Source organism: Elephas maximus, chromosome 22 (genome assembly GCF_024166365.1).
Source record: "Elephas maximus indicus isolate mEleMax1 chromosome 22, mEleMax1 primary haplotype, whole genome shotgun sequence".
NCBI lineage: Eukaryota > Metazoa > Chordata > Mammalia > Proboscidea > Elephantidae > Elephas > Elephas maximus.
In genome coordinates, this window is record NC_064840.1 from 32,574,040 (window position 1) to 32,586,338 (window position 12,299).

A 12,299-nucleotide genomic window follows, 5' to 3' on the forward strand; every position below is an offset into this window, starting at 1 on the left:
GGAGGATCCTCACCTTCATTCACGAGGTACCGTGCATAGATGAGGAGCCAATGGCGGTACTCATGGCTGGACTGCAGACTGAGTGCTGCTGCAACCTGGTTCTCCAGGTAGGCCAAGGTAGTCTCCTGCTGTACCACGTGAGGCATGGAGAAAAGCCGGGCAGCCTGCCTTCCTGAACTGCAGAGACCAACAGAGCATATATGGGGGGGCAGTGGGCACTGCCTAGGGGCAGAAGGCTGCCACCACGTGCCCCAGGGCACCAGCAAGCAGCTGGCAGAGAGGGCAGGTGCCAGTGCTGCTGAGGGCTGCCGAGGCCTCCCCTGAGGCCCACCAGCCAGTGTGCTGACTCCACATTGGCCTGTCTGCTCCCTGTCCCAGCCATGGGCCTTCTGGCCACTTTGGCATCCCAGGAACATCCCAACCTGACTGCCCCAGGTCAGCTGCAGCATACTAGGTGGGGCCCCTGAGATAGGGTCAGCAGCTCAGCTCCCTCTAAAACACCAACTGCCATGGGTCCCTTTGACCCGAGCCCCCACCCTGTGCCCCACTCTCCCGAACTACTGCCCAACACGGGCATCCATGTCCCATAGCACCCTGGGACCATTTGGGCCACTATTACAGGGCCTGTATCTCAATGCTCCTGAGATATTAGCCAATGTGGGCCCACAACCCTCAGCACCTTGCCTGCCCAGCCTAGCCTGCCTGTGGGCACAGGGGATGGGCAATAAGACCAGGCCAGGTAGGGCTGTGTTTGTGCTGACCCAGGCACTTCCTGGGGCAGGGCTGCCAACAGTGGCCACGCTACTCAGGTCACGTACTTGGAGGTGCGGCCCTGGATGATGGCTAACGGTCCTGAGCACAGCATGGCATCTTGGGACGGCAAGCTGTTCCTGAAGTCCGCACACTGGGCCAATGAGTCCTGCTTGTCAGAAACCAGGTTCCTGGGAAGGCAGAGAGAGGAATAGAGCTCAGAAAAATCAGGAGGCCTAATGGGGGAGGCTGGCAATGAAGCCATGGCAGAGCAAGCATCCCCCCTGCCCATGCCAGAAAGCTAGCTCAGGCTGAGTGTCACCGTATGGTAGACAGATGCCCATCAGTGACAGGTTTCGTAGTGATGGGGCTGGTAAGTTACTGTCTTAAAGGGAAAATTAATGACAATTAGGGTCACTGATAGGGTTCTCAGGGTGAACATTTCGGCTTCATGGTCTCAGTTCCTGATGACCAAGGGTGCCCTCTGTGTGTGTGGAACATCCACCCCAACAGGGGCCCACATCAACCAGACCTCTGCCAGCTGCCAAGAAGCACCAGGCCTCTCATCTTCCTGTGCCTCTGCAATGGCCCCAGACAGTCAGTTCTTGTTCCCTCTCTGGACCCTTCACATCTTTGTTAGGGAAAGGTCTTTATACCCTTTTTAAAAGTTGGGTACCTTGGTAAACTCTCTTCATATACAAAGATATCAACAAAGATTCTATACTTCTCTTCTTAATCAGCTTTCTTGCATTATTAATTACATGTAATATACAATGTTTTGCAATTTAGGGGAAAGAGTACTAGACAGTACTTAGTAAAGTTTGTTTTTGTTTCTATTTTTTTAGCTCAAGAAAGAAATATCAGTGTGAGCATATAATTGTGCTTAGAACTCTTAACAGAAAAGGGGTTAGAAGGATCAAAGGTGCAGGCAGAAGGAAAGAATTTCTTGGAGTGGCTGGTACACAGTTTACATACTTCGTACATCTCATTAAGATTTTTGATGTATAAAGAGATTGTACAGATCTAGAAAAGAGCTCCAAGTTCCATAATGAACAGGGGAAAAGTACAGATTCTCCACATGGGGCGGGGGTCAACGTACAAACTTACTAACTGACAGAGTGAGCAAGAAGTACTACCTTGCACCTATTAAGCTAACAGAAATCAACTAGTGTGAAGTCAGCTCCCCTCTGCTGGTGATGGCCATGGAGTTTGGTCTGAAAATATGTATCAAGAACCATAAAAATGTTCACATGCCTATTCCAAAATCAGTGGCCCCAGGACACGATGCACAAGGAGGAAAGTGCCCTTTGTGCACATGCTCTGAGGGCAGAGAGGCCAGGGGCTGGCAGCCTCATGGGGACTGTGGGGCATGTCCAGATAGGTTTGAGCTCCATCTTCTCCAGCAGACAGAGCCAAGCAGGGGCCCAGTGCTCAGGAGACATGGAAGCAGGGTGAGGTTGGCCGACCATCAGGAGCAGGGCCTTTGCTCACTGCTCTGGGTCCAGGGCACACTGCCACTCTTCCAAGGCGCACCACCGGGGGGACAGCTTGCTTACCATGTAGAAAGAGACGGATTAAAGCAATATGCTTTCCCATCAGACAGGTTCATCACTGGGATTCCATGCTGTGTCAGCAAGATTTGTGACACCGTCATATCACTTCCTGGGGGACAGCAGAGGAGTGAGTTCCAGGTGTGCCCTGACCAGACCAAGTCTTTGCACATGCACCAAAAGAGAAATTCAAACCACAATTCCCTCGGTCCCAGCAACAGGCTCCTTAACGCTGACTCTGGAACTAGGGAACTGCTCCTCTATGATTTATGTGTGCCATCCTCACCTCCACCCACCTCTCAAAAAAAAAAAGAAAGGTCCGTTCAAATGTGCCCCAGGAGACACAGTGTCTCCCCCTGCCACGTGAGGTTCCATCTGCCTCCTGAGAGCCTCTGCCCTCCCATGTCAGAACTGGGACTTGGGCTGCCCTGCCCAGGCTCCTACCCTAGTGGACCAGGGTCAGCCCACTCCCCAGGTTACCTGCCAAGATGGAGTGTAAAGACTCTTCTTTCACCACCACCACCTGTTTGTGAACATCCCTAAGGGGAGACAGGAAACACCTTACTCTCTAACCTTAGCAAATGCATCAGGGTGCTGAGGCTGCCATCCATCCCACTGCCACCCGCATGTCCCTATGCAGTTCTAGGTGCAGGCTCCCAGCGGCTTCTGCTTGCTGTGCACCAACATGCTCCCTCTGCAGACATCTACAGCAGAGGGCCCAGGCAACAGAGCTCCCAGGTCCCCACCTCTGCCAGCACTGCCCACATACTTTGGAAGAAGACAGGCCACAGCAGCCACCCCAGAATGGTGGCCACACTCTTCCAGGCCACACTCTTCCAGCTGAGAGCCTGCTTCTGAGGAACCCCACACAAGGCCCCCTGCCGTATTCACTTAGACACTATGATCTGTCACGACATCTGCTCTTGTCTCCTGCGCGGCATGAGGTTGCCTCACTTCCTCTGGCGCCCCTCCTCCATCCCTCACCTAGCACGGGGGCCAACACAGGGGTGTCTCTGATTTCTCAGGGCCTCCTGCTGAGAGGAGTGCTAAGCTCCACCAAGCCGGCAGGGCCCAGAGGGCATGTCAGCTGGGCTCCCTGCAATGAGAAGGCTTAAGCAGGTGGGACCTGCAGCCTTCCTGCCCCACCTGGACTCTACCCCATGCTGTGCTTGCCCTCTCACCAGACAGACAGTGTGGCTGCAGCCGTGAGCGCCATGACGTAGGGGCCCGTGCAGTGCAAAGTAGAGATTGGGGACGGCAGGAGGATAGGAGGAAGGAGCCGGCGGCCACAGGTAGAGAACACTGACAGCATCCTCTTTTCACAGGCGACACACACTATGTCACTGCAAAGGCAGAGGAGAAACAGGCGTCACTGGGGTTCTGGGAGCTGTGGCAAAGGCAGCAGACCCGATACAGGCAGAGCCTTCACTGACCAGGCTCTGCCTGTGCCCAACAGGAGGTGTCCTGTTTGCAACACCGCCTTCCCCTGAGCAGGTTTGGCCCGAGGGAAAGGACAGGAGAGGGCCTACCATGAGGACAGAGGCTGTTGAGGACTGGGCACGGCAGGGCTGACAGGAGCTTAACTGAAAGAGACCACGGTCATCTCCTGTCCACGGGTGTTGCTCAAGCTTTTCTGAGATCACATTAGCACTGACCTAGGGTGTGTGTGCCTTGGAAGACTACTGAACCTGACATTTACCCAGGAAGTGTGCCTCGACTGACAGATGAGGCACACAGAGCACCCACAGGACAGTCTCCAGCCTACAACTAGCCAGACAAGTCTTGAGAAGGTCTCTGCCAAGATAGGCTGAGAAAGTGCTAGAATGACTGGGCACATCTCCGACTGGCTGAGCACTCAGGAGAACTTTATAGCCTAGGATGGGAGAGGTGTGCTGCTCCCTGAGGAAGGAGTGCTTCGTGTGAGACTGTATGTTTAGACACTGCTGAATGTCTCTCTCTGAGCAACCATAAGCCCTTTGGATGTGCCTCAGCACAAGCAGACTGCTGCCTTCCCAGTGAGAACCACAGGGTGAGACCAGAATCTCAGACCTTGGGAAGCTGGGGCATGTGAGCAGCACAGCCCAGCGAGACCCTGGTCCCAGCAGACCACCCAGAGCCCTCCTTAATGCCACTTTGATTCTGCTCAGCTAGTACCTGTGGTCTGCATGGAGACCCTCCCCTGCCGCAGGTTCACAGCAAGAAGGTCTTGTAAGAGGCTCTGCCAAATGCCTATCCCAGAGACACTGTGGTTATCGGGCCTCTGAAAAGGGAGAGGCAAGTGGAAAGTTTTTGTTTACGAATGTCTATTTTGAGAATATGAGTGACAGAAAGCTTTTAGCAGGACCTGGCAGCAGGGAGTTCTCTGAGGTGATGTGACTGAATTCAGTCTGCTCATCTCTAAGGGTCAGAGCCTTCCTTGAGCCAGCCCACAGCAAAGGAAGCCACTACTCTGGGGCTGCAGCTTCAGGGAGTAGGTCTGCAGGCTCGCTGGGCCAGGCAGGACTGTGCAAGAGGAGGGTTCCAGGTCTTCAGGCTGGCTGCCCCTCCCAGCAGCTGCTGCGTCACCATACAAAAGGCCAAGCTGACATCCCTTACACCCAGCTGGTGCGCACCACCTGCCCTGGGACCAGGGACAGAGGGGGGGCCACGGCAGCACCCAACATACAGGCCTCTCTGCCCTTTACAAGCCTGCTAACCCTAAGAGGTAAGGTGAGGGAGGAACAGAATGGAGGGTTTCTTCGAACAGAATGGAGGGTTTCTTCTAGGCCTAACACCACAAACTTGCTGAGGGCCATGGGAATCCTGACCTAGGAGATAAGGCCAAGTGTTTGTGTACACTTGTAAAAGCATCTTACATGTAAAGCCATGATAAATGATAAGGGGACTAATCAAAATAAATGTTCATTTAAGCCAATCATCTCTCTAAAACCCTTGTAAGAGTACATGGTCCTTAACCACAGGCCAGGTGTCTACCTAGGAAGTAAAGCAAATGGTGGACACTTTCTCCAGATAAAAGCAGCTGCAGGGCAGAGCTGCATGCAGCCCCAGGGGGCTCATGGCCCCAAAGCCCACAGGAAGACACTGGACTACTAACCTCTCTGAAGCTAGGTCTCCCCTCAAAGTACAGTTGGGGAAAGACTGGGCTGGAGGTTTAGGGGCAGTCAGAAACCCTCCCAACTTCCTTGGATAAATATCTAAGGTGAGAGAGGTAAGCAGAGCTCAGCCTAGAACCCAAGTCTTTAGGAATCTGGTACAGACACAAGAATCAGATGACCTGGGTTCAAATCCTGGTTTCGGTGACCCTCTATACCTCAGTTTCCCCATCTGTAACCTGGGGATAATAATGCCAACTTGGTTGGACACTGGGCTGGGACTGGGATGACAAATCCACAAGCAGGGCCCAGAGTACAGCCAGTGTGAGCTCTCCACAGGAGCTGGAGCGTGAGAGGCAGTGCACCTCCTCCCAGAGAGGGTCATGTCCCGGGACAGCAATAGTGTCACACAGCACAGCATATAAAAAAGGCCATGATGGACTAAGGCCCCTCTGCCCTTACCAGCTTCCGGCAGCAGTGAGGATCCGGCTGGTGAGCACCGTCTCCCACTCCTTCCCTTCCCGGTTACATTTCAAACGGCTCAGCTTCACACCCCCGACAGCTGTCACTTCATTCTCCACCTCAATATACATGGAGGGGTCAGAGCTCACCTGGAGGGAGGAAAGTGAACACCAAGTCCTTCTAAGCAGCAGTTAACCCACTTGGACACTGACCTGGAGCCAGGTCCTAAGGCAGGTGGAAGACAGAGGGAGGCACACGGAGCTGGCTGGCCAACAGAGGAGGGGGATGAGCAGGGGGCAGTAACAAGGCTGGACAGGAAGTTCAGAGAGCTGGATGTGTGGCTCCCAAGGGCAGGGAAACTGCTGGAAGCTGGTTTCTGCCTTCTCATGCATGTGGCTGAAGAGCCAGAGAATCAGCACCAGAGCTCCAAGACCCCAAAAGTCTCTTAATCCAATCATCTCAGACTCAGAGAAGGTAAATGACTTGCTCAAGATCACATAGCAAGTGAGTACTATCACCAGCCAGAGACAGAACTGGGAGTGAGACCTGAGTTTCCTGCCTCCAAGTCTACGGATTGCTCCTTCAAAGACTGCAGTGAGAAGGTCCCTATCACTCAAAGCATTTGGCAAAAAAGAGTCGTGGCAGCTGTGAGCTTAAGAGCACATATGAGCACTGCTGACCACTATGGCACCCCCACTTCTGATCACGTCAGCAACAAGAAGAAATCACGTGGGTTCCTAGCCTTTGGCCCCATCCATTTCACAGCTCTGCACCATGGTCCAGAAGGACCTGTGGCTGGGAAGGGCCAACACCTGCCCTCTGGTGCCCTTTGAGTACTGGCCTGGGCCTGGATTAGTGTGTGGATGCTAGTGATCATTACTCTGGAGGCCTGAGCCACAGGACAGGGAACTGACCTGCATAGGAGTTCAAGAAGGTTTCCTCAGGACCTGACACCTGAGCTGAGGTATGTAGAGTATGTAGAGAGGTGACAGTATGTGCAACGACACTGTAGCAGGAGGCCTGGGTGCTGGTGTTTGACCGAGCGACCAAAGAGTCTCTGGTTATAAAGGCTATTTCCTCTAGAACTGTTTGGACAAGCACATGCTTACACTGTTTGGATAAGCACTTGCTTACACGCTTCCATCCCAAAGGCTCAAGTAGCCCTGATGGTGCCTCTTTGTTAGGCTCTGAGAAGTAGATGAGGCCACAAGACAGCCAGGAAAGCAGACCATTACCCCACAGCCCAACAGGCACCGAGTTTGAGGCTACCCCCAGGGACAACGTGGACATCAGAGGAGGCTTCCATAAGAAGAGGCACTTGAGTCTTGAAAGACAACAGGAACTGGCCATCTAGAAAAAGCAATGGGGAGGGCAGCCCTGCAGTTAGGACTACAGGGGCAAAGCCACAGGGGAGAATGAGGCACTGGGGAGGGGGCAAGCAGGGGACTTCTGGGGAAGAGACTAGCGATCCTGGTAATACTTGGTGGTTACCCAGATCAGTTACCACTTACTCCAGAAGGTAATGGAGAGTCATTGGAAAAGAGTACCCCAGGCAGTGACAGGATTTGGTTTATACAGGGAAAAGAGAGAATGCGTGTATGTGTGCCTGAGACAGAACATGCAGAGACCCCATTGCTCACCTGGAGGGTGAATGCTCTCTGCGGGCCTGGAATCGGCAGCTTCAGTGCAAGTGCTGGTGCAGACAAACACAAGGTGTCCTTCTCTGCAGTCAGGGAAGCTGGAGACTGGAAGAGCCAGAAATGCTCCTGAGCCCCACCCCAATGCTACAGGGGTAGCATTAGGTAAAGGTAAGTCACCCAGAGGTGAGGCTGGGCCTGTTACCAGCATACTTTCACATGCTCTGAGGAAGAAAATACAGATGAATGCTACAGTGATCCCTGCTGTACAGATGAGGAAGCTGAAGCCAGGAATCTGTGCAAGGTCTCTAGACAGGCCCATAGCAGGGCTGAGGGGGAGCGTGTCTAGCCAGCTGCTTCCCAAGGCATCCGCCCTGATGAAACATACCCACAGACCGTCCTCTCTTGCTCTGGGCACACTCAAGCTCAAGTACTGAGCCTGGGGGATCAGGGGTAAGAAGGTAGGGACATGCCCACTGGCCTGAGGCTGCCAGCCTCACCTGGACAGACAGAGACACAGGCATGAGACGGGAGTCCTTTCGAGGCCGCCCTTTCTTCTTTTTCTCTACTGTCTCTGCCTCAAGCTCAAGCTTTCGCTTGGACAGTGAAGAAGGCTTGGTCACAGGGACCTTTTCATCGCTGTCACTGCTGCTCTCCAGGAGGTCCCGGGGCCTGATTTCTTTCACCAGGTTTTGCTCTTTCAACCTGCACAAACATAGACACTCATAGGTCTTTCCATACAGCTACTGATTTTATAATAGTTAAAAAAAAAAAATCTATACTCATCCCAAAACAAGAGCCCCTGGGTGGCACAAACAGTTAAGTGCTCAACTACTAACCCAAAGGTTGGTGGTTCGAACCTCATCCAGAGACACCTCAGAAGACAAGCCTTGTGATCTACTTCCAAAAGGTCACAGCCTTGAAAACCCTATGGAGCAGGCCTACTGTGCACACATAGGGTGGTCTCCATGAGTTGGAACAATTCAATGGCAACTAACAACAACATCTCAAATGTTGATAAACAAAAGTAGAGGAGGACTTTTGGTTTCCTTCCAACATGTAATGATCTTGGAAGTTGTCACTTCTGTCCTTATAACAAGAAAAAGCTGAAAAACTGAAAATCAGCAACTCTTCTGAGACCCATCAGAGGATTGACATTACAAGTCAAACCATAGCCCCGAAAACTGAAGACTACAGAGTCACAGCTCATCTGGACCAGAAGCTCGCTGGTAACTGGCAGGGACACTTAAACAATAACTGAGGAATTGCTGGAGACTGTGTGTGGACTAGCTTCAGGGTTAAAACTCCTAGGGGGCCCAATTTATGAGTCCCCACACTTTCATTAGTTTTACCTCCAGGAGCCCTACCAGGTTCTCCCCAGTGATGATCAAAAAAATTCCAGTGGGGGAGGGGAAAACAAACAATTCTGAATTATACTCAGAATTCTGCTCTCCATAGCAAAGGCCTGCCCTCAAGGGATATCAGAGCCTTAGCTGACCTGGGGAAAGGTCAATTAGCCAACTTCAGGCCCTCTAGCCTTCCTGGCTCACATGAGGGGAGAAAAAAAAGACTAAGAAACTCTTCTGAAAGTCACAGTTCAGGGACTCTGGCACACCAAAAAGCAGAGATTTAATCATGAGATTATATAAGGCTCACTATCCCCAGTCCCTCACAACCACATCAACTGGGCTCCAGTGTAATAACAATGAATTACAACTCAGATAACTGCAAGACATGGACTCTACTTAAGAAGAAGTTTCTAGGGAAACTCAAAAGATAATAGAAGGGACAAAAACAAGGACACTAGGGGAAATTTAGGCCTCTGACACTGAAAGTTATAGCAAAGAGCAAACACAGCCTAACTCCTAGTTAAATAAACATAAAAGCTCACACTAAAGGCCTATTTATCTCAACTCCTATTACTAAATACATCATGTCTGGCTGTCAACAAAAAATTACAAGGCATGCTAAAAGACAACAAACAAAAAAACAAGAGTCTGAAAAGACAAAGCAAGCATCAGAACTAGACTCAGATATGGCAGAGCTTTTGCAATTATGACGCCAGGAATTTAAAGTAACTACGATTAATATGGAAACACTGGTGGAGTAGTGGTTAAGACCTACGGCTGCTAACCAAAAGGTCGGCAGTTTGAATCTATCAGGCGCTCCTTGGAAACTCCATGGGGCAGTTCTACTTTGTCCTATAGGGTCGCTATGAGTTGGAATTGACTCGAAGGCAACAGGTTTGGTTTTTTTTTTTCTTTTATGATTAATATGCCAAGAGCCCTAATGGAAAAAGTGGACAAGTAAGAACAGATGGGTAATGGTAAGCAGAGAGATAGAAATGCTAAGAAAGAATAAAAAAGAAATGCTAGAAATCAAAAACACTGTAACAGAAATGAAAAATGCCTCTGATGAACTCATCAGACTAGGAACAGCCAAGGAGAGTCTCAGTGAGCTTGAAGATATGTCAGAAGGATCTCTCCAAACTGAAATGCAGAGAAGAATCAAAATATATGAAATCAAAAACAAAAAAAAGGAATAGAATATCCAAGCACTGTAGGACAATTATGAAAGATATAAAATATGCATAACAGAAACACCAGAAGGAGAACGAGAGAAAGGGGCAGAAAAAATATTTGAAACAATAATGTCTGAATATTTTTGAAAACCAGTCACAGATCCAGGAAGCTTAGACAACATCAATAAGGATAAATACCAGGAAGTCTATACTTATGCATATCATATTCAAACTGCAGAAAGACAAAGACAAACAGGCCAGGGTGGAGGGAAGGGGGGAACTACCTTATCTATAAGGGAGCAAGGATAAAATTACATCAGACTTCTCTTCAGAAATTATGCAAGCAAGAGTGTGCAGTGAAATATTTAGTGGGGGGAGTGGGGAATCAACCACCAACTAGAATTCTGTAACTAATGGAATTAATTATGCTTCAAAAGTGAAGGAGAAATACTTTCTCAGATTTAAAAAAAAAAAATTTTTTTTGCCAGCAGACCTGCCTTTTAAGAAATGTTAAGTTCTTCAGAGAAGGAAAATGATATAGGTCAGACACTCAGTTCTACATAAAGAAAGGAAGACTGTTAAAGAAGAAGGAATAAAGATAAAATAAAATCTCTTTTTCTTATCCTTAACTAATATAATAAATGTTTGTTCAAAATAATAGTAGCAACAATATATTAGATGATTATAGTCTATGGATAAGTGAAATAAATGACAGTCATGTTATAATGGATAATCTGTATATACATTAAATGGTGTAGTGTTCTTTGAAAATGGACTTAGATTAGTTGCAAATGCATACTGCAAACTCCAGGGCAACAACAAATACATTTAAAAAAAAAGTGTAATTGATATGTTAAGAGAGGAGAGACAACGGAAACATAAAATGCTCAATTAAAACCAAAGAAGGCAGAAAGAGAATGGAAGATCAAAAAACAACAACAACGAAAGAATAAGTGCAATGAATAGAAAACAGTTACAAAACAAATAGTTTTGTTTTTTACTCCACTCTGACAGTGTGGTATTGGCTAAAAAAAGAGACAAATAGGTCAATGGAACAGCATACAGAGCCCAGAAATAGACCCACGCAAATACAATCTGCTGACTTGTGACAAAGCAGACAAATCGCCCCTAGTCGCCTTGCAGTGGATGTACCCATGAGAGCAACAACACTTAGGATCCCACCCCTGTGGAGGAAGGTGGTCAGGCTCACTTCCTACTTTACCCAGCTCCTGACTCACTGGGCGCACAGTGAGCTTCCTACAGTGGCTTGGAAGGAGGGACCCTAGCAGGATGCAGAGAAGGTGGGTGCCAGTGGGTAGAGACTGAACGCAATCGCTCTGGTTGCCTCAGGAGGATTTCCCGCACCCCCAAGAAATAAAGAACTACATCCCATGTGACCTGGCTGTCGTCAAATAGGGCAGGCACAGAGAATGGACAAGTAGCAAAGAGCCTACAAGAGCTCAGAAGTCTCCATCGGACTTCAGAAAGACCCCAACCAAATCATTTTCATCACATCTCTCTACCTCCTGGTCAGTTTCTGAGCAAAAGGCCATTGTTTCCACAGTGCCACAATACCACAGCCATCCACCTCCCCAACATTCTCTTGCTTCCTCCTTCTTGGTAAACCCCGGGCTCCATTCAAACCACCACATTCTTCTCAGCACAGCCTCTACACTGACCAGCACTGTGCCCTCCCCCGTGGCTCCTCCAGCTATCTTCCTGCTCTAAGCAGGCTCGAAGCTCAAGAAGGGCCCTGCAGTCTTGCTCCCATGTCCTGGAGTGATGGGAGTAGGCTCTCCTGAAGGCTTCCTTGGTGGGAAAGTGGACCTGCACTGCCAGGCCCACATTTGCACCTTCCCTGATCTCTCTGGGGCCCATGCAGCCAACACCTACCTTTCGACGGCTGTTGGTGTCATGCTGCTCAAGGCAGGAGTGCCTGACGTGGCTTTGGATCGCTCCGTGAATCGCGAGTCAAATGCTTTCATGGGTTCAATCTTGGACGGGGTAGTTAGCACAGAGGGGGACGACGCAGCGGGAGCAGAGGTAGCAGTCACACTGAGGGTTGGGGGCAAGATGAGAGAGCACATCAAGCAGACACATCAAGGATCTGAGAGTCTGGGATCTGTGTTACTTAGAGCCAAGCAAAAGGGGCAGGAATGTCAAACTTCTATAAACACAAAAAATGTCAAGGTGCAATCTACTATTCCTAACATTTTTCTGTGTTAAAGTTCTAGAAGCTTGGCTACTTGAGATCATGTATAATACATTCACGTTCAGCCCTTTGCAT

At 49.7% G+C, this 12,299-nt stretch overlaps 1 protein-coding gene across 4 annotated transcripts in view; it reads right to left on the minus strand.

Moving 5' to 3' along the window:
• Positions 1-12,299, minus strand: part of LOC126066134 (protein HIRA) — a 115,664-nt gene that overhangs the window by 19,209 nt on the left and 84,156 nt on the right. For 3 of the 4 annotated variants that reach the window (XM_049867025.1, XM_049867026.1, XM_049867027.1), the window contains 9 exons: positions 11,906-12,067; positions 7,992-8,196; positions 7,495-7,599; positions 5,855-6,003; positions 3,482-3,643; positions 2,781-2,839; positions 2,307-2,412; positions 819-941; positions 14-177 (listed from right to left, as the gene is read on the minus strand). In XM_049867025.1, coding sequence (XP_049722982.1) covers positions 14-177; positions 819-941; positions 2,307-2,412; positions 2,781-2,839; positions 3,482-3,643; positions 5,855-6,003; positions 7,495-7,599; positions 7,992-8,196; positions 11,906-12,067 — 1,235 coding nt within the window. The remainder of the gene's footprint in view (positions 1-13; positions 178-818; positions 942-2,306; positions 2,413-2,780; positions 2,840-3,481; positions 3,644-5,854; positions 6,004-7,494; positions 7,600-7,991; positions 8,197-11,905; positions 12,068-12,299) is intronic. The other variant, XM_049867028.1, reaches the window with a different exon arrangement.